This window comes from Nothobranchius furzeri, chromosome 13, assembly GCF_043380555.1.
Source record: "Nothobranchius furzeri strain GRZ-AD chromosome 13, NfurGRZ-RIMD1, whole genome shotgun sequence".
Classification (NCBI taxonomy): domain Eukaryota; kingdom Metazoa; phylum Chordata; class Actinopteri; order Cyprinodontiformes; family Nothobranchiidae; genus Nothobranchius; species Nothobranchius furzeri.
Genome location: NC_091753.1, coordinates 21704488 through 21730586, shown reverse-complemented (window position 1 = coordinate 21730586; position 26099 = coordinate 21704488). Strand labels below are relative to the sequence as shown.

At 43.7% G+C, this 26099-nt stretch overlaps 2 protein-coding genes across 4 annotated transcripts in view; one reads left to right on the top strand and one right to left on the bottom strand.

Annotated features, from left to right (window-relative positions):
• Positions 1 to 10930, bottom strand: part of sorl1 (sortilin-related receptor, L(DLR class) A repeats containing) — a 143852-nt gene extending 132922 nt beyond the window's left edge. Inside the window, exon 1 of the mRNA XM_054742910.2 lies at positions 10533 to 10930. Coding sequence (XP_054598885.2) covers positions 10533 to 10853 — 321 coding nt within the window. The 5' untranslated portion in view covers positions 10854 to 10930. The remainder of the gene's footprint in view (positions 1 to 10532) is intronic.
• Positions 10931 to 11994: 1064 nt separating this feature from the next.
• Positions 11995 to 26099, top strand: part of LOC139062472 (uncharacterized) — a 33189-nt gene continuing 19084 nt past the window's right edge. The window contains exon 1 of one of the 3 annotated variants that reach the window (XM_070543396.1): positions 11995 to 12150. Coding sequence is in view for 1 of the 3 variants with exons in the window: in XM_070543394.1 (XP_070399495.1) it covers positions 16235 to 16305 (71 nt within the window). In the remaining 2 variants the exon portion in view is untranslated. Of the gene's footprint in view, positions 12151 to 16137; positions 16306 to 26099 lie in introns of those variants that run through there. The other 2 variants (XM_070543395.1, XM_070543394.1) reach the window with 2 other exon arrangements.

The window sequence follows — 26099 nt, the reverse complement described above, 5'->3', positions numbered from 1 at the left end:
TCCCAGGTAGATATATATATATATATTATATATATATATATATATATATATATATTGCATCAGCCGAGATACCAGTTTAGTAGAGCTGATTTAAAGGTGTGATTCTCTCATTCAATCAGTACATTTGCAGTGGTCTCTAGTAGGAACAAATGTCTTGTAAGTTGTATTCTGAGTACAAAAATCCCTAATGCACCCGTTTCAGGGTCTAGAAGATTGCCAGATCAGAGGAGAGCATCAGACAGCAGGATTTGGAGCCCTACTTCCTGATATTTGGACTTCTCATCTCTGATTGGCTAACAGTAATGTGACTCTACCACTGACTCTGTTTGCTTTGCATCACTGAGGTTTTATCTCCACAAATAACACAAGCCCTGAGGAGTTTTGCTATGTGGTGGAGTTAGGGCTGGGCGATATGACGATTTTAGACCGTTTTACGATCTACACATCTGACGGTCTGTCATTTTTGAGAGACCGTTTTATCACGATTCACAGCTCTGCTGTTGAATTTCTGCCTCTGAATGAAAAGGGAACTTACCTCCGGCGAATGACACGCCTTTGTTTGACCCTTAACCAATCAGAGTGAGTCATAGTAATATATTAGTGCCCCGCTTGTTTTCATTTGTGTGTGAAAAAACATGGCTTCGCCGCGGCTGAACGACACGTTCCGAAGAGGAACGCAGGGTTTCCTTAGCGCGCGGCGCTAACAACTTAGTGACGTGACATGTCTCGGAGAAAGCGTAAAAACAAGTTGGACGCTTCTTCTGAAGCAGGAAAATATCACCGCTTCTTAAGCAGAGCACGACGTCACCTCGGCTCGTTCACCCTCTGCCGAGCCGGTGTCGGTACCGGACTGAGCTCGGTCACTGGGTCGCTGGAGCTGCCCCGTGACTGCCTGATGGAAAACCAGCGGGTTTCATCACACTCGTAGTTTCTTGTTTTTGTTGGGGACCCCCTGTAATTTACCGCTCCCTCCTGCAGTCTTCCCCTATTACAATTTAAAATGATTCTGTAAACTCCGTGTATCAATAGAAACAATCTCTGCCTCTGCCAGCTGCAGTAAATGTAGTTTCCAAATAATAAGAGGTGCATTCATCTGTGTATCTCCTTTGATCTGCATTAGTGATGTTTTCAGCACCAGAACAGTGAAGCAAAGAAAGATTCCTGAGTTTGTTAGTAATTTTATTTATTAGGTGCATCTAACCTGTTCTATTTTTCTCTGAAATGAGATCATATCAGTGCTTCTATGGGTTGTCTCCAATCTGCACTGGAAAATTTTACTGTATTTAGAGACTTGTTGCAGAAAATATTCAGACTTGTTGCAGAAAATATTCAGAATGCGCAGTTATTTGCTACCACAAGCGATCTCTGGTCCAGCCGCACATCAGAGCCATATTTGAGCTTAACTATCCACTACATGAGCAACTGGGAGCTACATAGTACTTTGAACAAGTTAATGTTTGCACAATACGTTTGCAATTGACATGTTTGCACTTTAAATATGTTTACGATTTTAATTTATGTTAAATTACTTGAAAAACGAGAAAAACGGATTTTTGTAATTGTTTCTCTCAGGGCTTTTATCATCTCTGGTGTGAGTTTAAAATATAAGTGAGTTAGCACTGTGCTGATTATCCCTAATATGAATAAATGTTTATTTATTCAATGTTTCTCTTCTTTAATACGCAATTGAAGTTATTCTATTCATGGATAAAAAATCGTGATGAAATCGAAATCGTGATAAAATATTGGAAAAATCGTGATACTCTATTTTTGCCATATTGCCCAGCCCTAGGTGGAGTTGCTAATGTTAACAGAAAGCTTCTACTAGACTGAGGCACTCTCTGTCGTTTCCTGAGCAATAAACCAACAACAGCCTTTCCTGTCACAATGTTAACTGACAGTGTGATGTCACTCTGTCAGGCTTTTGAAATCCTAGAGTTTCAACATCTACTTTCTATCAGAAGCTAATGCAGGAGATAAGTGTAGGAGACTATTTTCATGTTCAGCCTGCATGAAACACAAGAGTGATTATAATCAGAAATAATCATTATAAACTGGTTTATTTTTTTGTTTTGTTTTTTCAGTGAACCACATCTGGCACATTCACAGGCAGCTTGTCACTGTTGGGAAATTCTATTTAAAATATATTTACGTTCCTGCATAACATCTAATTAAAAGAGCCATATCATGGAAAATCCACCTTTTGGAGCATTTTACCATGTTATATTGCCATTCCCTCATGAGAAATGCCCCCAAACCCTATTTTGACTGCATTTATTAATTTTTCTGCTTCAATTTGGTCGATGTAAAGATTTTTCCTGCATCCAGGAGAAAATAGCCCACAGGCAAATCTTCTCCCTTTGAACCTGGTCTGGACTTGGTTCTGAAACCTGGATATTCTGACAAATTACTTCTGCAACTGGGACAAAACACCACTGTAAAAACCATGTGTTCTGTCTACAAAGATGCACGTAATAGCCAGCACAGATTGTGTGCGTTGGGGAACTATTGCTGTGTAACAGACTTGGTAGTCCAGTTAGAGTTCCAGGCTGGACACTTATGGGCCATTCCCATCTGTACCGGGTCGGCCCGGGCCGGGTAGCGTAGGTTGTTTACATATCTGGGTGGCCTGGTATTTTTCCGGGCCAACCAAGGCTCATTCTCAGCCCTCTTCTCAAGGGGTTCTGCTTCAGGCCGACCAGGGCCAACACACCCACTGCTGACAGCAAATTCACACCTTCCATTAGAGCAAGCCTCTGATTGGTGGGTAGAATCAGCCCACATGGGCTTAAGGCAAGGATGTGTGGAATCAACCGGGCCAGGCTGGGGCCGACTGGGGCTACCCGGCCCGGGCCGACCCGGTACAGATGGGAATGGCCCATTAAACTGTTGTACTACCAAGACCAGTTCAACAGCAGCCTTGCCTAAGACGCTGTTTCGTCAATGCGGGCATGGGCGGAGCTTTGCTAAAACAAACCGTTTCAGTTCCAGGTATAAATTCTGGCTGACAAAAATGACTCGTTTAAAATAAATGACATCTCAATAGTGCCAAAGGTAATATTTTATCATACATTGTGCCTACCTTTCCTCTCAAGATTATTGTTAACTGACATTTCGTTTAATCTGTTCTGCATATTTAATACTTACGGAAGAGGATTATAGCCACTGAAAAGAAAAAAAAAGAAAAAGAGTTGCCTTTATTTGATTTTCTTTTCAGTGGCTCTAATCCTCTTCTGTAAATACTTGATCAGTTAGTTTATTGATTAGTTTGATCAAATATAGGTAAATGTTTGTTCTCATACTGCACAGTACCCAAAATTAAATTCATCAGTTGGTTGAAATCAGTATTGAAGAACTGATTGAGGCTTAGAAATAATGTGTGTTCAATGGTCTTATTAATGACATTTTAGCATACTAATAAGGTGGAAAACGACTAGATATTAGCTACAAAAATAAGCCCAAAAAAAAAAAACAGCTGCTCTTATCGGCCATTCCCTGACTGTGACCTCTACATCTTGACATCAGTATCGTATGTATACAAAGTAGGGCTGCACGATATTAGGAAAACCTGAGATATGCGATAACAGTGATTAATATTGCAAAGACGATATTACTTGCGATAAATAAAAGCTTAACTTGGGAACAAAAATAATCAAAAACAAAAAAATTTAAAAAATTACAAAAAAATCATAAAAATGAGAAAAACAAAAGATGTGAGAAAAAGGAAAAAGAAAATGAACAAGAAAAGACAATCAGTGGATCCCGGGAAAAGCAGAATCAGCAGAAAGATCAGAACAAAGCTAACTCAGGTGTTTGCTAACCATCAAAATTAAGCGCCATCCGCCTCGGGGGCGGGCATCTAACCTATGACAACCCACCCAACTGGCCGAAAGGATGAAGAGCTCTATTTGATTTGTTAAAAAAACATAATGCTTCCCTTTGATTGACAGAATGCATTAAGTGTAGCAAACATTTGAGCTGACCATTCATTGCAATATTTACCTGTTCTTTGCGATATGCATATTGTGCATGCTGATATTGCGATAACAATATATTTGCAATATATTGTGCAGCCCTAAAACAAAGTAAACTCTTTTATCAAACCATTCAATATTGAAGTGATTCACTGTTTGAAGTCATCGACAAAATAGAGTATCTTGAACAAAACAGTTTTCTAACATCCAAAAGAGTACCGTGAATAAACTGTTGTTTCAAAGCAATTACTACATTCATCCAACAAAATATAATAATGAAAAATAGTCATTGTTAGTATGCTTATATTAGATCAAACTCTTAATCAACTTCTTACCTGATCCAACAGGTGAAGAGTTAACCCCTCGGCTGAGGCTAAATCATGAGCTATTGGACGATAGCTCACGAGTGCCACCCCCTACTCTCACATGTGTAGCTCAAACCAATTTTGGTGCAGTATGTAGGTGAATGATGCACCAAATGGCCAATGAAATTCAAGCTTTATTTCTAAAGTGCCTTTCAGGCACAGGGGTGACACCAACGCGCTGTACAGACATGTATTAGTAATGACAGGACAAAGGATTAAAACAAGAATAAAACAAATAAATAAATACAGCATACAAATTGCACTAATAAAAGAAAATACAAGCAGACTACCGACCACGGATAAAGGCCAGATCAAATAAAAGTCTTTAGCCTGACCTTAAAAATTTTCACTGATGGTGAAGCACGTACATTAAAGGGTAACTTATTCCAGAGTTTTGGGCCTGCCACGGGAAAAGCCTTGTGTCCTCTTGTCTCTAAACGAGTCCTAGGAACTGTGAGTACGAGTCTTTTGTCTGCCGGTGTATATGATCAACTGGGTACATAATAGAAAAGATTGAATTTGGACAGAAGTCAATGTAAGGTGCTGTTAGTGTGGTTAGGTCTGGGCAGTAGAAGCTGCACCAACAGATCTTTGGGGGCGTTTTTTATTATAAATCTCCTGAGTTCATAAATAAATTAAACTACGTCTGCAGACTCCCTCCTCTCATATAAAAAATTCTCCAGCAGTCTCAGTGTTTATCAGAACAGAGGAGAGTAGCAGCACAATAGAAAGGTAAACAATGGATCGATCTACATGGATTTCACGCAAAAGGCCTGGAATAAACACAACCTTACTAGGATTAGTTCCTTTTCCTTTCTAATACATCAGATGTTTCTGTTTGAGTGGGACAATTATTTTGCTGCACGAACAAAAAATCAACAACTGGCCTGCCTTGGAGGTCTCGCTGTACACGTGACATGACACAACTGCTGAGCACACTGGTGGCTTCGATGCTGTCACGGCTTGATGGGAAACTTTTCTATTAGCTGATTAGAAAACAGTCAGACCTTTAATCCTCTGCGTGTTCATCTGAAGCTGCCGTTTGATGTAGAGAATGTTCGTTTCTTTGGTTCTCACTGTTGTGTAGCTGGAACATGGAAGATAGCAGTGCTGATGAGCTGTGACTAATGTATTCATCGTGTACTTTCTGTACTCATGCCATCATCTGTACTGAATAGGGTTGTCACGGTGTGAAAATTTAGCCTCACGGTTATTGTGACCAAAATTATCACGGTTTTCGGTATTATCGTGGTATTTTTTTAAACGTGTTACATTTTCAGACAATTAAGTAAACCCTGTAAATAAGGAAAATCTTGTCCTCAGTTTGTCTAAATTTTGCCTAAAATTTGTTATTTTGTAATTATGTTGTTTATTTGTTTACATATTTCCGCTTTAGTCTTTAAAATACCAATAATTGCCCATAACTTCTTATTTTTTGTCTGTTTGATGTCATTATTTTAAAAAAATATTAGATCAGATGATACTCAGTACTCAAGTACCCTTCTAATCAGATACTTTTTTTTACCCTTACTTGAGTAATAAACCCTATATCAGGAAAATATTGTCCTCGGTTTGTGTCCTTCCAGTGAGCGTTGCAGATGTGGGAAAATGTCATCAGGCAGTAATCATTGTTAAATTCATAATTATTCTCTGAGAGAGACCAACTCTTATCTGCCCCTGCGATCCCCGTAATGCATAGCTTCATTTCAACATGGGGGTGTCCGCGACACGGTTTATATGCAGGTAGCGGCGCTGCGGCTGCTTTATATAGCGACTCGTTGCATTCTCCCTCAACCCAAATCCTCGGATCACGCATTTTAGCTAAAACGCTAACGCTAACTTGCCTTGCGTTGACTGCAGAGTTGTGGGTGATGGTCACGCAACGCAGATGTGTCATGAGATTTGAAGCGTTGCCGCCTTTCACAGACACTTTTTCTGCACGTGCTGCAAACAGGATAGCCGTCTTCTATCAGCTGTCCCTCGGCATTCTTCAAATATCCAAAAAATGCCCATACTTCCAACTTTGTCTTCTTTGAGGGATAATAAATGTCCTGAGCACTGCCATCTCCTCCTTTGGCTATTATTTCAGCTTTAGCTTCAAGAAAGTTTTGGTTGTAAACAACAAAGTGTGCATGTGCCGCCAGCAACTTCAGCAGATGATACAGTGGCTGGTAAGCAGGGGGGCTGCCAGAGATTTTGGGCCCCATGAAAAAATATCAAGTTGGGCCCCCTGGGGGCTCATCCATAGCCGGAGTTGGGGTTCCACCCTCCCAGATTCGAAGGGAGAAAAAAATATAATGTATATACTTTATGTTAGTGTTTCAGTTTTGCTTCATTATGTAGGTCTACATGCATTCTTACTTATTTACATATCATTTTCACCAGCTGTCTCTCATTAAACAGTGAATTTCCTTCAACAGAATTAGCAATATCACTGCTGGAAAAAGCAGGAAATGCACATGCTGAAAGTTGTTAATCTCCTTTTCCCTATTACTCCCTTAAAATGTGTTTAATTTTTTTCTAAAATTTTATTTGATGGTAAAATTCAAATTTGGATATCTAATTAAATTTCCATGTTGTGTCAAAGCTTTACATAACTACATTTTCAGCTGTCTTTCCTCTTGAAATCAAGTATTTCAGTATGACTGAAAAAAATTAAGGATTCACTGCTCACAAGGTGACTTCTTTATTAAGTCTCCATGTCTTCATCATAGACACAAAATGAATATGCACACAGTTCAAACCGGAGTCAGTTAGGGTTACATAAAATTTTAAAGTTGGATAACTTTGAATGAATACGTATATAAGTCTCTAGAAACCCATTTTTCTCAACAACAAAAAAATAGCTAAAAATACATTCAGCCTTGATTGTACACAGCAAGATTTATTATTTACAGTGATATAATTAATAATGCTCGATAACGATCAATACTAGATTTCATATTTTATTGTGTTCAATGTTATATTAAGTTTAATTATTACAATTATTAATAGCTTTTGTTTCATTTTTGCTCTCTGATGAATTATTTGGAAATTGCTGATTTTTGGTTTGTTTTCTAAAAGCTACATAAACAAATTACATTGTGATTTATATCTGTGAAAGGCACTATATAAATAAACTTTTACTTACTTACTTACATCTTGTAAAACCTCCCATAATTCAGTCAGATTCAAAACATTTCATTTCAAGGTATTTAGTAGATGAAGAGGTTTTTTTTCTTGTATGGTGCCTTCAACAAGGCGCTTCACAGTAATAATCTCACAGTAATTTATGTTACATTAACAGACTAAATATGCTTCAACCTACCCAGCATCAAAAACAGTCTATACACTTTTACTGATTGATATATATAATTATCATTATGTGGAAAAACAATGTGTTTATCACCAAAAATAGACTTTATATTCCTTTGTAATAGTACTGATAGAGAAGAGAGCCTTAAGTGATTCCCACAGACCCCCTTAAGTGAGGCAGCTAGCTAACATGCTACATTGCTCACCTTCTTGAGGTTCATTGGGTTGTGAGGGGACACCTGCTGACATATCATCAACTGCTGATTCTGGTAGGGACAAGGACAACAACCCATTTACCATAATTAGATGAAACATAGTTCCTCTCATTGTGGATATCAGAGCTAGCAAGACGGTTATTATTATTGTCAACTTTTTTACCGGGGTTTACCGCTACACCAGTTACCGTGACAACCCTAGTACAAACCAATAATGGATGGTTGCATGTACTGTTACACCCCAGACAGACAGTCAAAACTGTCATACTGAATAATTGTTTGAATGATGAGCAGCATCCACAAAGTCCCTGCCGAGTATTTTTCTGGGCTTCTACAACAATATTCCCAGAACCTCTTGATATGGGAAGGCGGAAACATATGGCCCATTTATTGACATCCTTTTTTCTGCTTATCAGGTGACGGACGCTGTTACGGTTGGCGGCCCTTTGGCCAGCTTAGAGCTGGTTTGGAGTCCTGGTGGCTCCACCCACACCAGTGGGAACGCACAGGTGCTTCACATTCCACTGATGCGGATGCAGTAAAGAGGGAACTCACAGACGCACCAGGTAGAGGGGGAAAAACAAAAAACTGAGGAGTGAGAGACTGCGAAAGTCGGAGGCGTGGATGAACACCGAGCCATTAAAAGGCCGAGAGATGGAGGACGACTGAGCCTGAGAAAACTGTTAAAGTTCAGCTGCCTGCTGGAGAGGGATCGGCCAAGGAGCGGGCGGAGAACTGATGGGGATCGTGTAAAACTCATGCTGGACGGATCCAGAGGAGCCCGGCTGAGAGCTATGAGCAGCTGAGTCGAGCCGAACTGGGAGGAGACCTGTCCCTGACCTGCAACCAGAACCTGGCATTGGTGTGTGTGATCCTAAGCCTGTACTTGGATCGTCATGGATGGATGAGAATATTGAATCCATTTAAAAGATGCTTCTGTGTTCACTGAGGTCTTCCTCCTGACTTGTGATTTTCTACGGTTCTAACGAAAGTTTATCATTATTAGTATTGGTAATCACCCAGCTCTCGTGTTTTGTTTAATCAGAGTCCCCTCCCTTTTCCCATTGACTCTTGAACACGAGGAACAGCCTCACTACCAGGAAATAGCCTGGGCTCCAGAATACACTTGCATTATCAATGTGACTAGTGGTTTGGATGTGTGTGCCTTAACCACATCTTTGGGTTCTCTCTACAGCAAACCTGGGCATTTTACGGCCCGCGAGCCACACATCGTATCGGTGCATCCCTACTTTATACTGGGTAATAATGCAGAGCAAGCACTACAGGCTGCTTCATAACCAATATTTATATACCAGATCTGTAAACTAGCACTGGACTCCTTTACAAAGAGCACCACTTCCCACTGATTACTAGAGGAGAATGAGAATTGTTTCCATCAATCTGCAGCAAGTTAATACTGTATTCAATGTTTAATTAGGAGCTCTGGACTTAAGAGTCCAGATCAATACTCTAAGAGGCTCCTAAACAGAGAAAACAAAGGTAAAAATCATAAGAGAACATATGTTTTCACAAATGCCTAGAAGAGTCTGGGAGAACGTATCAGAAACAGGAATGAGGAAATCCTCATTCCTAATGGCACATTTCAGAGAGTTTACTAGGGATGTAAGAAAATATTGATGGCAATATAATGTGATTTTTTCCCCTTTGCAATATTATATCGATATTCAAAAGCTGTGTATTGAATTTTTGGGAGAAGTTAAATGCAAACATTTGTGCATTTTCTTTTCTTTTGGTGCAATTCAAACACCAGCTGCTAGCAGTGTGAAATGGGTTTTGTTTCCACCACTGAAATGTAAATCCCTCTATTATGGTTCAGATACCTCATGGTAAACATGTTAAGTATCAGTTTGGACTGTTGGTTGAATTTTCCTACAATGAAGTCAGTCTAAAACAATCACTGATATTGTCTGACTGAATGCATCACAATATATCGTGATGTATTGTATCATCTCCCCCGTATCGTGATACGCATCGTATCGCCAGAATGTCCTAGTATTTACATCAAAATACTTCACAGTCCTGAAAAATAAACTTAAAGAGGTTCTGCTACTCAAACATTTTGATTAGGTACTTAAAGGTTCTGTTTAAAGGAAGCACGAGTGTAAATGCAGTTTAGTTTGAACCTAAACCAGCAGAAGCTGAGGGCGTTTCAGAGAACCATGTCTTTCATGTCTAATGGTATCTTCTGGAAAGAGCAGGTAAAACACCTAGCATTAGCCAGTCTGAAGTCTGCCATGCCTTTAACTGTATTTTTTTTTTCTTTATCATTAATTCACACCTCTGACAGAAAACTCTCAGCCTTTTAGTGTTTTGGAGTCTGGGTGGCTTTCTGGTTTTCCAAGGAGAACTTTTACAGAGGCGCTGCACCAGCTGGAGGAGCTGCAGACATTCGTGTTTTGGTAAACACCCAGGTGGAACGACTGACCCGGTGCTTCCTGCATATGTCGCTATTAAACCGCGCTGAAGCGCATCGCTCTTGCCCACGCACAGAGCCCGCACGCTGACTCGGGCTACCGGGGGTAAGGTGCAAGAAATGATGTGACTTGGAAACAAACTGCGGTGGTTTGAGAAATTCCCACCAGACACCCTGCACTAAGGTCATTCTGAGGTGATGCACGGTGTTCAGATTAAAAACAAAGAGCATTAATGATGCAGGACGTTACCTGGCCGTACACATTTGGCATGGCCGATTTACCAGTGCTCCGGCGGCTTCGATGCTCTGGGTGGGCGCTGGAGCCCGACGCGCCGCCCTGAGAGGCATCGCGAGCGGCCAGAGGCAGCGCTGGAGCCGCGACGCCTCCTCCATCTCCGACTGATAAATCCTTATTTGCCTCAATGGTGAAAATGCCTCTGCTTTGCGGGAGCACTCGCTGCTCCGGGTGGACATGAAGGGTCGACGCGTTTACTCCAGAAAGCACGAACACCAACAAATATAAGAAACATCGAGGAGAGCGCAGCATCTTTCCTGCTTGTGTTCTCGCCATGTTTGTGTATATCTAACTGCTAGATTAGAAATAACTCAGGAAGAGCTCCTTCTACTGGCAGTGGTGCCCCTTGTGCTGCGTTCACGAGCCGCGGGAATGTCCGCGATGTCAGCTTAAAACGCAATGCACATCTTTCCAATGCACATCCTTTCTGTCACAGAAGCACGCGGAATTCAATATATGCTTTTATTTCTCATATTTTGTTTTGTTTTGAAATAAAAACACAACTATATATTACGGATAAACGTCACGGACAACAAATCTAAATGATTAGTTACACGTAATAGTGACTAAAAGCATTTAAAAGAACAGAAGCCATTAAAAATGAACTTTTAGGCAATATGTCACTTCAAATTATTTTGATGAAACTGTCAAGACCAAGTCAGCTGTGTCCACCGTGCTTTTCAGGAGAAGTTTGAAAAGATTTACCACTCCATGTTTAGCTGGTCACAAATTTGCTAACCTTTGCTTATTTAACATTTACTGTTGTAGTTTAACTAAATGTTTAAAAGATACTTTCTCAAGATTTAATGTTGTTCTCTGGTTTTATTTAATTCCTAATAACTGACGAGTTGGAAGATTAGGTGTTAATCCACTTTGCAGCCACAGGGTAGCAGCAAAGATCTGCGAGTAAACCCATTTTTGACAGCTTCATCCAACCCAGTTTATCCAGTATTTACACACAGTGCATTTCTAATCTCCCTTGGAATAATCCAATTGATTTAATCCATCCATGCTAACGAAACTGATTTGAAGGCAACCTCTTATGTGTCACATCAGTTCTGTGTGTAGTTTCATCAAAATTCCCAAATCACCACCATATATAGCAGACTGCCACAGCATGTATTATAACCTCATGGAAACACATTAGTACAGGAACATAGAACAATGTACTTTCTTCGAATTCAGTTTTTGTGTTATTATGTATTTATTAGTTTGTATTATTGTATCATTAAGTAATTTGCCGGTTTTACAAATCAATTACCTAATAAGAAGTAAATTAGGGGTTTATATTAGACAAAAAATGCCATGGGTGACAATAAAACGATTCGTTTGCAGCTACCACAGCGCGAAATTTATCTTTTTTTAAGAACTGTGTATTATTTTTTGTAGTTTCCAAAGGGCCCTGAAAGCAGCCCCAGACGGCCACGCGCGCGCCACACTCCCGGCGTGCTGTTCCAGACCAACGGCCAAACCAGCGGTGCGCTGCTAATTTGGATAATTTGGACAACAGCTGATACGTTCGATTCTAAGATATTAATACGTTCATTTTACGCACGGCGACCCAAAACTTCCCGTGAGTAAAGACAGTTTTCTTTCCATAAAAGTTTTTGAGAAGGTTGCAGTTTATTAGCAGCTATGCTAGCGACTAGTTTACAACGTGTTTGTTTGTTGTGAGTACCGTGCTTGCTATTTTAAACAAACGTCTGGCCAAGGGTAAAACTGGCTTTTAACAGTTAAATAGGCCAATTATGCCTGTTGCGTTATTATTAGGAAAAAGCAAAGTTCATTACAGCTATGACCTCGAGGGAGTGCTTATTCCATAGTTGTAAACTTGTAAAAGAGAGTAACAGTGGTGTGTTTTGGAAAAACTATGTTTATTAAACCTTAAAATGTGGCTAAAAAGATTCACTCATATGGTAGTAACTGTTAAAGTCTCTGTGCTGTGGTGTTGTCAAAAGCCTGACTGAAAACCATGCAGGAGGTTGTTCGTTTCCAAGAAGTCGTTCAGCCTGGTCATAAATGCATTTTCAATAGTTTTCCCAAATGAAGGGCAGATTAGAAATTGGTCTGTAGTTATTCATCACTAAGGGATCTAGTCTACTTTTCTTCAGAAGAGGCTTAACAGCAGCAGTTTTCAGCAAATTAAGACAAATGCCTGACATTAAGGAGCAATTAACAATATTCAGTATACCCGCTTTTCGTGCAATACATTTTTTTTAGAGAAGTTAGTTGGTAGTAGGGCTGGACAATATATAAAAAAGTATATTGATAAATTTTTAAATATATTGATCAATATAGATAATTATTGAAAAATATTTAAAAAATAGTAGAAAATATTTTACTTGCTCCCCTGGCCATTTTATTTTTGGTATTTTGATTTTTTTTTCTCCACCTCTTCTCACTGCAACATCTTTAGGGCTTCCACAAATGACTATTTTAGTAGCCAATTAATCGTGTCATTCATAAAAGTATAGCTTATTGCACCAGGATGCTCTAATACACCCATCATTAGCTTCTAGTAGGAAATGTGATCATCTATGTGCTTTCTAATAATAAAGACAAGATGATAGCTTATCAAACCACTTTTATTAACATTATAAGCTGTCAATACAAATGCTACAGTCAGATGGAGGTAGGCACCTAAAACCAAAAATAAATTGTACACAAAAATGACTTGTGTTCCCAAGAGCATGGTGGCAAGGTTGAAGCGTTTCATCTTCCAATCTTAACTCAGGAAATGGCAGGACGCACCAAGGTACGCCTCTGTAGCAAGGCTGGTCCACCTATCAGCAGTCAGGGACCATCAACAGCTCTGAGGGTCTGCTTAAAGGCCCCGCGTGTGAAATCCATTGAAATCATGATAAAAATGTGACTCTTTAGCGCCATGCAGTTCAGAGAAAGTATTGCAGCTACGGTGGCTCACTCGAGTTTGACTGTATAACCAATTTCCAACCTGTCTAGCCTAACCCACACGAAGCTTAAAACAAGCTACTCTACCACTTAAAAACACATTTATAATCATGACTGTTTTATCAACCTACCAGTTCTGAAGGAAGCAAGCTAGTTCTGTTAGATCTTGAAGCTGTTATGATTCACACATGGAGGAGGGGTGACGTCAGCCGGGAGGTCAGGTGTTGTGAGTAATTGTGTTCCCCTGAAATATTCTGTCCCCCGTGTGAGGAGATCGCACTTCTGGCTATTTTCACAATATTTGTGATCAACTTTTACGGGAAAATGATGTAATGTAATATAACAATTGTGATTTTTTATCTATATTTCCTCCTAAAAACAATAAAAACGATACAGTAAAAACGTTCTTGTTCACTCTTTTGCAGCACGTTTATTAAACATTTTAGAAAGTTATGTAAAAAGATGAAATCTCACTCAGTTTAACCATTTTTTATTTGAGGTAGTTTAGTCCTCATAATGGACAGTAGGTTCTGTAGATTTGGAAATATTTGCTCTTGACTGCCTAAGGGAAACAGAATATTTCAGGGCAACATAATTTCCTACAACACCCGTTTCACGTGGGTCACGCCTCGATGTAAGCAAACTGGCTGCCGCTACCAGGTTATATGGATGTGGAGCGATCACAGGCGAGCCAGGGACATGCTGGAGATTAAGTAAACAATGCTGACTTATCCACCAGCTAATCGGGGCTCACGGCTGGTGTGGTGGAGATCGGTGTCACAAGCTACCGAGCTACTAATTAGCCATGGCTAGAGCCGGGGAGACGCTGTGAGTGCTGTAGATAAACTCCCACGGATTACCAGCAAAAGGAGTCATACAACCAAAGTCTAACGTTTGAGAAGAAGCCCTCTGAGTCAGAGCGTCTCTGTAACGAGTGGAGAACTACATCGCCTTTAGTAAAGTGTTGTGGAGATAAAGTAAACAACGCTGATTTAGCCACTAGCTAGCGGACGAGCGTGTTTGGCGAGATGGCAGGCTGTGGGAAGTAGGGTTGTCACGGTATGAAAATTTAACCTCACGGTTATTGTGACCAAAATTATCACGGTTTTCGGTATTATCGCGGTATTTTTTAAACGGTGTTGCATATGTTCAGAAAGCATTGATAGTCCTGTTCTACACAAACTGAAATAGTTTTGAAAAGGTTTAACAGTGTTTATTAAACCTAAAATAACACAAAGCCTTAGCAAAAGTGCAACTTTTCACAAGTAAAGGAACAAATAGCTTATTTTTCTGGAACATGTTACAGTAGTCAGTGCAGGTTTAAATTATACAAATCCAAACATTCAAAACATAAACAATATGTAAACAAATCAAAGAAACACCACTTGTTTTCTCATATACTTGTTTTCTTCATTATCAAAATGAAAATCTAAAACTCCAGTCCACACTTGACTTGAGCACTGTACAAGTCAACCTTAAAAAATATGTATTTAAAATAGCCACTTTAAATAAAATTACTAAAATAACTACTACACTATGTAATCAAATCCAAACGTTCAAGTATAAATGGCATCGAATAAGTAAACAAATCAATGACAAGGAACTAATTGTATATTTCTCTTCATCATCAACAAATACGATGCTTCATCCAGCAACAGGGTGTCCGTGGCACGGTTTAAATGCTGGCAGAGGACGCTGCGGCTGCAGGATATAGTGACTCGTTGCATTCTCCGTCAACCAAAAGTCCTCACGTCATGCATTTAAGCTAAAATGCTGATGTTAACTTACCTTGCACTGGCTGTAGAGACGTGGGTGATGGTCACGCAGATGTGCCATTAGATTTGAAGTGTTGCTGCCTTTTGCAGACACTTGTTTCCTGCACGTTCTGCAAACGGGATAGCCGTCTTCTATTAACTGTCCCTCAGCGTTTTTCAGAAATCCCAAATATGCCCATACTTCCGATTTAGTCTTCTTTGAGGGCTGATGGATGTCCTGGGCGCTGCCGTCTCCTCCTTCGGCCATTATTTCAGCTTCAAAGTTTTGGTGCCGTTGCAAACTAAAAAGTGCGTGTGCGCGCCGCGGGAACTTCAGCTGAAGCGACGGTGGCTGGTAAGGGTCATCGCGCCGAAACCGCGGCCACGGTAAACCCACCGAGATAATATAGTTTTTTAAAAACTGGACGGTTATTTTTATTGTCAACTTTTTTACCGGGGTTTACCGCTATACCGGTTACCGTGACAACCCTAGTGGGAAGAGAGGAGACTTGAGTAGAAGTACTTTGGAACGGACACGTTGGGACCGGGTCGGGAGCTCTGGTACTAGGAAAAGACAGATGAACAACTTGAGGTGAGTTTGGGAGTCAGAGACACTAATCGGAGGCTGGCATCCAGCTAATAGCGGGCGGGGGTCTGAACATATGCAGCTTCCTTGTGTTGGACATGATGACAAACTGACAAAATGTGTGTCTTTTGATTTAATTGTTATTTATTCAAACTAACAAGTACAGCAACAGTGTAGCTATTCTTTTCCATTTCTTAGTTGAATTACCAGACTCCATGTTTCCGGGATGCACTGCTGCCCTCTGCTGGTTCTTTCAGGTTACAGTCATAGTCCAAACGGGTAAAGTGGAGCTCGTATGTCCCTTAACAGCTACTGTATTTTAAGATGGTGGATGACCATGGAGCATCAACCACAGTTTATGTACATATAAATTTATAATTTCAAGTTGAGAGGAATATTTAGAATTGATGTTGGTGAGAAATGTTAGTGAAAAAGGACAAGTTTGTGAACTGGAAACACAGGATTTGATAGTAAACAGGTAAAAATATCACACACTGTGCCTTTAACCGTGAAGATAAAAGATATTAAAGTTAGTTTATTTACCAAATTAATAATTCTGTTATATCAAATAATGTGGGCTAAGATTTAACACAAATAAAATGTTTTATGTTTTAAAAAATATTAGTTTCTTGATTGCTCAGTCAGCAACCTTTTAATTTTATCATAAATGCATTTTATTCTAATGTTTATTTTATTTGTGTCCAGAGAGAAATGCGCGCACACACACAGGGTCCGAAATTAAATTTTTTACTCACCGGCCAAGTTGGCTGGTAGATGATGAAAATCTACCGGCCAAGCATATTTTTTACCGGCCAAAATTCTAAATGATTTAGATCTACCTAAAGCATGTTATTCTATATTATGTTGATTCCAAACAGAGTGACAAAATAATTCAAACTTCAATTAATAAGGAAAACAACTCTTTTGTCATTTTTACTATTTATTTATTTATTTTTAGATATGTTTTTATGAACTCTTTCATTGAAATCTAGTCAGACTCCTTGTTTTCTCTGTCCATGAAGTCTGGCCTCCTGCTTCTGACACCGTCTTTGTGCCAAAGCATTACAGCCTCATTTGGGTCATAGTCCTTGATCTCTGGAGAACACAGCTGCACCATGAGAATATCTGAAAGTGTGTCAGGGCTAGGGTTGTCACGGTAACTGGTGTAGCAGTAAACCCCGGTAAAAAAGTTGACAATAATAATAACCGTCTTGTTTTTAAAAAATATATTATCTCGGTGGATTACCGTGGCTGCGGTGTAGGCGCGGTGATCCTTACCAGCCACCGTATCATCTGCTGAAGTTGCCGGTGGCACATGCGCACTTTGTTGTTTACGACCAAAACTTTCTTTCAGCTAAAGCTGAAATAATGGCCAGAGGAGACGGCACTCGGGACATTTATTATCCCTCAAAGAAGACAAAGTCGGAAGTATGGGCATTTTTTGGATATTTGAGGAATGCCGAGGGACAGTTGTCTATGAAAGGCAGCAATGCTACGTGGCCATCATAATGCAACCGTTGTCTCACGACTCCGCCATCTCCGGTTCGCCACTTTTCACAAAATCTTCTGGTTGCCACTGGTCCTGGTGGTTTTTCTTCCAGTTCGACGAGTTTTCCTTTGGAAGGCTGGCTGACTCCAGTTAAAAACCGCCACATTTCACCGCTAGTTTTAAAACGAAGCTAACTGCTAACTTGATAAACTGAATGGGATAGGTGGAAATGACGTTGGATGCGGCGTTCACGTTTCGCGTACGTTTGTGTATGTTGCATGCAGGCAGGAGGAGTATCAGACATCCATGGAAGATGACTGATAAACATAACTAATTTGGTGCAAACATTTACTCGCCATGTGGCAGATAGAGCTAAAAAATTTACTCGCCAAATGGAGCAATTTACTCGCATTTGGCGAGTGTTAATTTCGGACCCTGCACACACACACACACACACACACCTTAAAAGTTGTTTAATTCTTCTTTTCTATCATGTTGGTGTAGTGGGATCAGACTGGTAGGTAGTAGTCATATCCTGGGTTGACCTTCTTGATCATCTCTCTGAAACCTTGATACCGACCATGGACAGGACATGACCAACATGCTCACAATGGCCTTGGTCAAGACGTTACCTTGCTGAAGTGTGCACGTAACAAACTCATCCACTGAAGAGGAGCACTTTTATTAACACTAACGTAGCGGGATGAAATAAATCATTGGAGTTTGTAATTAGAGAAAAATACGTAATATACAAACGTGTTCTAAAGGTAATAGCATCACCCCCACTGCTGGTGTTGCTACAGCTATAAATACAAGTAACTCTCTGCTGATGTCAGCAGCTAACGAGGTAAACTTACCGAGGTGACACTTTGTTCTTCCTCTTAAGATACTCGTGCATCGCTGATGTGCCCCCATGAAAGGAGAGTTTCGCTTAGCAGAGTTTGCACTCAACGGGCCTTTCTTTTGAATTTTTATAATGCTCCAAACTTTTCAGCTATGTTGCGACTCGTCACTTTCTTTGGTGATGAAGGCTGAGCTGGATGGCCACCACTGCGCATGCGCCTTGGAGCTAAAGCAGCGGCTGAGCAGAAAGGCAGAAAGCTAATGCCAAACGTGCCGCAGCAGGCGAGATAAAACAGTTTTTTTTTATAAAATAAGGTCTATTTTATTTGTCGGTGTCGTTGTGGTGACTCCAATCTTGGTAGCCCTAGACATCTTGCTGCGGCTGCTGCTTGCTCTGTTTTGGCTTGAGAGGGGAGGGCCTGGTGGCATAGTGTGCCCCAGTCTGTGGTTTTGATTGGTTAGGAGTAAGTAGTGAGTCTAGTATGCTGCTACCTGATAGGTTATAATGAAAAAAGGAAACTTTTTAATCAAATTTTATCAACCAGTATTTTTATCTATGGCACCACGTCTATCGATAGATATACTGAAGTATTGAATTATCGTCCAGCCCTAGTTGGTAGTAAATCAAGACAACAGGTAGATGAGTTTGAGCTCTTAACTGTGTCCTCTAGTGTTTTGGAGCTAAGCATATTGAAAACTGGCATTCTAGCCAGAGTGTTGCTGTGTGGCTGTAGCAGTGGTCTGGTTGTATTGGTCGACAAGGAGAACTGAATGGCTGAGGATGCAAACTTTGAGACGTGCCTCAGCCCCCATCTCACTACTGGGTGGAACGAAGGTCTTCCTGAGGGTGGCCACATAGTCAGCGTAGTCATTGCAGGCAGGTGGATTTAGAGTTAAAGAGAGCGGCGACCCACTCCTGGGCTCGTCCAGGGAGGAGAGAGGTGAGTTGCGCCACCCGAGAGCGGGCAGTGGGCTACTTTCCTTGTTGGCACTCATACAAGTCCAGGGAGGTTAGCAGGCCATCGGGACTCCCGTCCACCCTATTCCATTTGTCCGGGAGACTGAGCGCGTTGAGGGAGGTGGATAACTGAAGGGTGAGGTCGGATAGGGAGTTCACCTTGGTGTTGAGCCGATCGACCAAAGCATGAAGCTGCATGAACTTGACCTCCAATCGCTCAAACTCCATGGGATTAACAGACTCAGTCATCCTGTCAGACTGGTTGGCTAGATACAAGGAGTTGAGCTGTAGCGAGTGTGGCTTCTCAGACGCGGAAGTGCTAGCGTCGGGACAGCGCCAGCTCTAGGAATCTTTAATCTAGGAATTCTGAGCGTCATTGAAGTGACACAGAGATGCTGGGTTCTTCCAGAGGTAAGTGAGAGCACTTACTGGGGATAGACGGTTCGTCGGGAGGATTGGTTGGTTGGAAACTCTGATCATGGATCTGAAGAAACGATGACAGATTGGTGTGCTGGAGAGGCGACTTCCGCATATAGTTGTGGGTCATGATGTAGGTGTGACGTGGACGAAATCCCCGTGAGGTACTGTTGGGAGTTGTGGTCCTGGGCGGAGGCCGGCTAGCCGGAAGAGGCAGGTTTGGGGACTTGGGCTCTGACAATATACAGTATGCACATACAGTGTGCACATCAATGAGGAAAAACTGTTTTTAAAGATATACTAGGCAGTTATGCTTGCATTTAGCACCCCCTAAGGTCCGAAGTGAAACCAAAACCCATCTGCTCGGTGTACGTTCATCCTTTTAACACCTTGATCTAACAGTTGAAAAGTCTCCTAGTGTTCCTAAGTGTCTAGAGGAGCGATTCATCACTAAATTAAACAAATCAGCCGTGTTCATGATCTAAAACATCCAGACAGCAGTGCCAGGTAGGTCCCAACACACTGGACCGGCAACTGTGATGTTGCAAGTGCAATATTCAGTCCACAGCAAGATGGTGCCCATGAGTGGCTGTGCGTCTGCTAGGCTCCTGATCTGTTTTGGTTATTTGTTGTTTTTTATTGTTTTTTCTCTATCTGGTGCGGAGTCCCTACTAACATATGATCGAGACTTACTGTTGTCGATCAGGTCCGCGATGATCGACCTCCAGAAGTCCGATACCGGACCGGCTTTCCCACCGCCTCTGGAACCTGGCGTTAACCCAGATCTCGGCCCTCTGTTACCTGTCGGCCTGCCGCTGCCCAGGAGGCCATGGAAGAGGAAACGGGGGAAGAAAGCTGGCTTCTTCGTTCAGCTTCGAAAGATCCTGAGAGGCGAAGCTCTTCCCGATCGCTGCTCCGCGGCTGTGTTGTGGCGGATCCCACAGAAACTAAACGGAGTTGGGCTGATCTCGCTGCTAAATGGAGCCCCTGATGCAGGACGCTACTTGAAGACGTGGGAGACAAAGAACCTCCGCGGGCGTAGCCTGGAGTCGCTACGTAGCTTAGCCCGCCAGCCGCCCGCCATTATGGAGCCCGCGGCACATACACCGCCAGATTCCTCCGAGAAAATGATGTTGATTAACGCGCGCTCCATCGCCAACAAGTCTCACATCCTCAACGATCTGTTCCGGACCAAAAAATTACACTTTCTGTGGATTTCCGAGTCGTGGCAGCGCGAAAATGACGTCACTCATCTCCGTGAGCTCTGTCCTCAAGACTGCTCTTTTTTCTCTGCTCCACGAACCACAGGCCGCGGTGGAGGAACAGCTGTTATCTTTAAGAAACACTTTTCGTGCCAAATTATATCCTCAAACTCCTACAGCTCATTCGAGATGATCATGATTAAAATTGGTCGAGTTCAACCAGTTTATGGAATTCTGGTCTATCGCCCACCTGGATCTACTTCATCCTTCCTGTCTGACTTTCAGGATCTCCTATCTTCAACTATTAAACTAGATAGGATATTCATTGTTGGAGATTTCAACATCCACGCTGAGGATCTATCTAACAGCTCTACCAGGGAGTTCCTAAACATGATGAATTCTTTTAATTTCTCTCACCACGTGTCTGGTCCCACTCACAGAGCAGGCCACACCCTGGATCTGGTCTTTTCCTACGGTCTTCTTGTTGATAAGCTGCAGATAAATGATGTTGTGTTCAGTGACCATAAGTCAGTTTCTTTTCATATCAACTTAAATTCTGAATCTCTTTTACCAGTCTCTGCTAAGCAACGACGTATTATCAACAGTTCTACCATTTTAAATTTCTCCTCCCTCTTTGACTTTGTACCTCCTTCCTCTGATGACGTAGAGCTCCTTACCAACTCATTTAATGATCACTGCCTCAAAATTCTAGATCAGGTCGCCCCTTACAAAACCAGCCGCAGTTCCAGTGCCTCCAGTTCTCCCTGGCTGAACAACCAGATTCTTGATCTTAGATGCTCCTATAGAAAAGCGGAACGACGGTGGAAGAGGACAGGTCTGGTTGTTCATCGTGAATATTTTAAAGAACTTCTCGAGTCATACAACAAAACTGTAGAAAATGCCAGGTCTTCTTTCTTCAGCAACCTCATATGTCAAAATAAGAATAATCCTAAGGTTTTGTTTGATACCATCTCCAGCATCGTGTCTTCTCCTCCGCAGCAGGCTCAGCTTTCTTCAGCTGATGACTGTAACAGATTTCTCCACTTTTTTGAAAACAAGGTGCTGAATCTGAGATCCAGCATTCCACCAGCCCTCCCCCCCTCAGGAGGGGAGGCCCCCCAGTGCTCCGAGTCTTTCACCTCCTTCTCCCCAATTACACTAAATGACTTAACCTCCTCCTTGAACCCGCCACCTTATCGTGGTGGAGGAGTTTGAGTGCCCTAATGATCCTAGGAGCTATGTTGTCTGGGGCACTTAGTGCCCCTGGTAGGGTCTCCCATGACAAATTGGTCTTAGGTGAAGGGTGAGACAAAGAACGGTTCGAAGGATCTTTCATGGCGGTTAAAACGAAGAGTCGGAGTACCCGGCCCGGAGGGTTACTGGGGTCCCACCCTGGAGCCAGGCCTGGGGTTGGGGCCCGTGAGCGAGCGCCTGGTGGCCGGGCTTTCGCCCATGGGGCCCGGCCGGGCCCAGCCCGACCCGGATACATGGGCTCGTCCAACTGTGGACCCACCACCCGCAGGAGGAACATGAAGGGTCCGGTGCAATGCGAATCGGGTGGCAGACCAAGGCGGGAGCCTTGGCGGTCCAATCCCCGGACAAGAAAACTAGTTTTTGGGACATGGAACGTCACCTCGCTGGCGGGGAAGGAGCCGGAGCTTGTGGCAGAGGTTGAGCGGTACCGGCTAGATATAGTCGGACTCACCTCGACACATTGCATTGGCTCTGGAACCCGAGACCTGGAGAGGGGTTGGACACTCTACTTTGCTGGAGTTGCTCCGGGTGAGAGGCGGAGGGCTGGGGTTGGCTTTTTGTTAGCCCTGAGACTCTCTGCCTGTGTGTTGGGGTTTACCCCGGGGGACAAGAGGGTAGCTTCCTTGCGCCTTCGGGTCGGGGAACGGGTCCTGACTGTTGTTTGTGCTTATGGGCCAAATATCAAGCAATGTGGTTTTCGTCCTGGCCGTGGAACTGTGGACCAGCTCTATACCCTTGCAAGGGTGATGGAGGGGGCATGGGAGTTTGCCCAACCAATCCACATGTGCTTTGTGGATTTGGAGAAGGCTTATGACCGTGTCCCCAGGGGCACCCTGTGGGGGACGCTCCAGGAGTATGGGGTGGGTGGCTTTCTGTTAAGGGCCATTCAGTCCCTTTACCAGAGGAGCGTGAGTTTGGTCCGCATAGCCGGTAGTAAGTCGGACCTGTTCCCAGTGAGGGTTGGACTCCGCCAGGGCTGCCCTTTGTCACCGGTTCTGTTCATCACTTTTATGGACAGAATTTCTAGACGCAGCTGTGGTGTGGAGTGTGTCGAGTTTGGTGGCAGGAGAATCTCGTCTCTGCTTTTTGCGGATGATGTGGTCCTCCTAGCTTCATCCAGCTCTGACCTTCAGCTCTTGCTGGGTAGGTTCGCGGCCGAATGTGAAGCGGCTGGGATGAGGATCAGCACCTCCAAATCTGAGACCATGGTTCTCGACCGGAAAAGGGTGGCTTGCCACTTCCGGGTCGGGGGAGAGGTCCTACCTCAAGTGGAGGAGTTTAAGTATCTCGGGGTCTTGTTCACGAGTGAGGGTAGGAGGGATCGGGAGATCGACAGGCGGATTGGTTCGGCGTCTGCAGTGATGCGGACGCTGAGCCGATCTGTCGTGGGGAAGAGGGAGCTGAGCCAGAAAGCCAGGCTCTCGATTTACCGGTCGATCTACGTCCCAATCCTCACCTATGGTCATGAGCTTTGGGTAATGACCGAAAGAACGAGATCGCGGATACAAGCGGCCGAAATGAGTTTCCTCCGTAGGGTGGCCGGGCTCAGCCTTAGAGATAGGGTGTCATGGCTTGTGGAAGGCGTTTAACCCAAGACATGCAGAATCAGCACAGGAGTCAGGAGGTAAGAAATTAAAGTCTTTATTTTTACAAACGGGAACTTAGGTAGCACTGAAATCCAGTGAATGATGCCAAGGGCGATTGTTCAGAGTTCTTAGCTCAGCGAGCTGCGGGGCAAGCGGGCCAAGGAGACGAGTGTAGTAATCCAGCAGGATGGGAGGTGAGGAAGCAGAGAGGAAAACTGCAGGAGCGGTGGAGGAGGATGAGACGTGAATGAGAATCCGTGGTTCTTAGCTGAATCTGGTGAAGGTTGGGGTGATAATCCTAGGAGGAGGGCAAACCAACGAAGCTTCAGGAGCAATTTCAAAGCCGTAATCAAATAAACAGTCCAAGGTCAAAAATCCAAGTAATCCAAACATGCGAGGTCAAACAAGTACGAGTGGCAGGCGTTACCAATACTGGAGCAATCATCCGGCTTCGAGTAGTGTCCCCATCCTCCTCTTAAACCCGAGCTCCAAATGATTTAACGCGGCACAGCTGGTACCTCTCTGCTCCTCACCTGTGGAACACAGAACCCCAAAGATTGTTAATTAAGCAGGAGGACTCACCTAGACCCGAGAACGATGACATTACCCCCCCCTCAACGGGCGCCCCCTGGCGCCCCAGCAGTGGTCCTTGAGGCCTCGAAGTCAGAGATGAATGAGGGGTCCTCGATGAACGCCCGGGGGACCCATGAACGCTCCTCCGGGCCATACCCCTCCCAGTCCACCAGGTATTGTACTCCCCGACCCCGAGGACGAGAGTCAAGTATCCGCCGAACCTGGTAGACCAGACCACCCTTGTAGTACCGAGCAGGCGGAGGCGGGTCCGGGGACGGACAGAGAGGGCTGGTGGCCACTGGTTTGATCAAGGACACGTGGAAAACAGGATGAATCCAGAGAGATCGCGGAAGATCCAGACGAACGGTCACAGGGCTGGGAACCGCCACAACCTTAAAAGGACCTAGGAACCTGGGAGCAAATTTCCTGGATGCGGCCCCTGGAGGACAGCCAGACCATCTGTCCAGGAGCGTAGGCTGGTGCCGGGCGGCGATGACGATCCGCCAACTGCCGGTTCCGTTCAGCCGTGCGTAGAAGTGCGGCTCTGGTAGCCGTCCAAGCTCGACGTGCCCGGCGGAGAAACTGAGGAGTAGTGACGGTGGAGTCTGACTGGAGGGGAAACAGAGAGGGTTGGTAGCCAAGAGAAGCTTCGAAGGGAGACTGACCTGTGGCTGTTGACACATGGCTGTTGTGGGCATACTCCATCCAGGCCAGGTGGTCGCTCCAAGAGGTGGGGTTGGTAGCACATACACAACGCAGCATAGCTCCCAGCTCCTGATTCATGCGCTCGCACTGTCCGTTGGTCTGCGGGTGAAATCCGGAGGTTAATGCTACACGGGCACCCAAGGCGTTGGCAAATTCCTTCCAGACTCTGGAAACGAACTGGGGGCCCCGGTCAGACAGGATCTCCTCAGGAATCCCATGTAGACGAAACACGTGTTTGATCAGGAGCTGGGCAGTGGTGGCTGAAGATGGAAGAGATTTCAGAGGTACCAGGTGGCAAGCCTTGGAGAACCTGTCTACGGTAGTCAATATGGTATTGAAACCACGAGAGGCGGGCAAACCACACACAAAATCCAAGGAGATGTGCGACCACGGACGAGACGGAACAGGAAGAGGACAGAGTAGACCAGCAGGTGAGCGGTTGGTACCTTTATGTTGGGCACACACATGGCACGCCAAGACGTATTCCTTTACGTCCTTGTAAATAGACGGCCACCAGAAGGAGCGCTTAATGAGGGCCAAAGTCCGACCGACACCAGGGTGAATGGAGAACTTTCCAGTATGAGCCCAGTGGATAACCTTGCCTCGCATGACCTGAGGAACAAAAAGTCTGTTTGAAGGACCATTACCAGGACCGGGATCAACCCTGAGGGCTTCCAGAACTCTGTCTCTGATCTCCCATGTGAGCCCCGCCACCACGCAGGACGGAGGCAGGATAGTGCTCGGAACAGGGTCATCCTCAGACGAGTACTGACGGGAAAGGGCATCTGGTTTGATGTTCTTAGACCCTGGCCGGTAGGAAATGACAAAGTTAAATCGAGCAAAGAAAAGTGACCAACGGTATTGGCGTGGGTTAAGCTGTTTAGCTTCCTTGAGGTAGGTCAAGTTCTTGTGGTCGGTCCAGATCACGAAAGGGTGTTCTGCTCCCTCCAGCCAGTGCCTCCATTCTTCGAGGGCCAACTTCACTGCCAACAACTCTCGATCCCCCACGTCGTACCGACTCTCTGTCGGCGTCAACCGTCTAGAAAAGAAGGCACAGGGATGGAGTCTATGATCGACGGGAGATACCTGGGACAAAACGGCTCCAACCCCAGTGTCAGAAGCGTCCACTTCAACAGTGAACTGCTGGCTTGGATCCGGCCTGGTGAGAACAGGAGCCTCCGTGAACTTCTTCTTGAGGGTTCTAAAAGCCACTTCTGCTTCTGGGGACCAGGAGAAGGTTTTAGC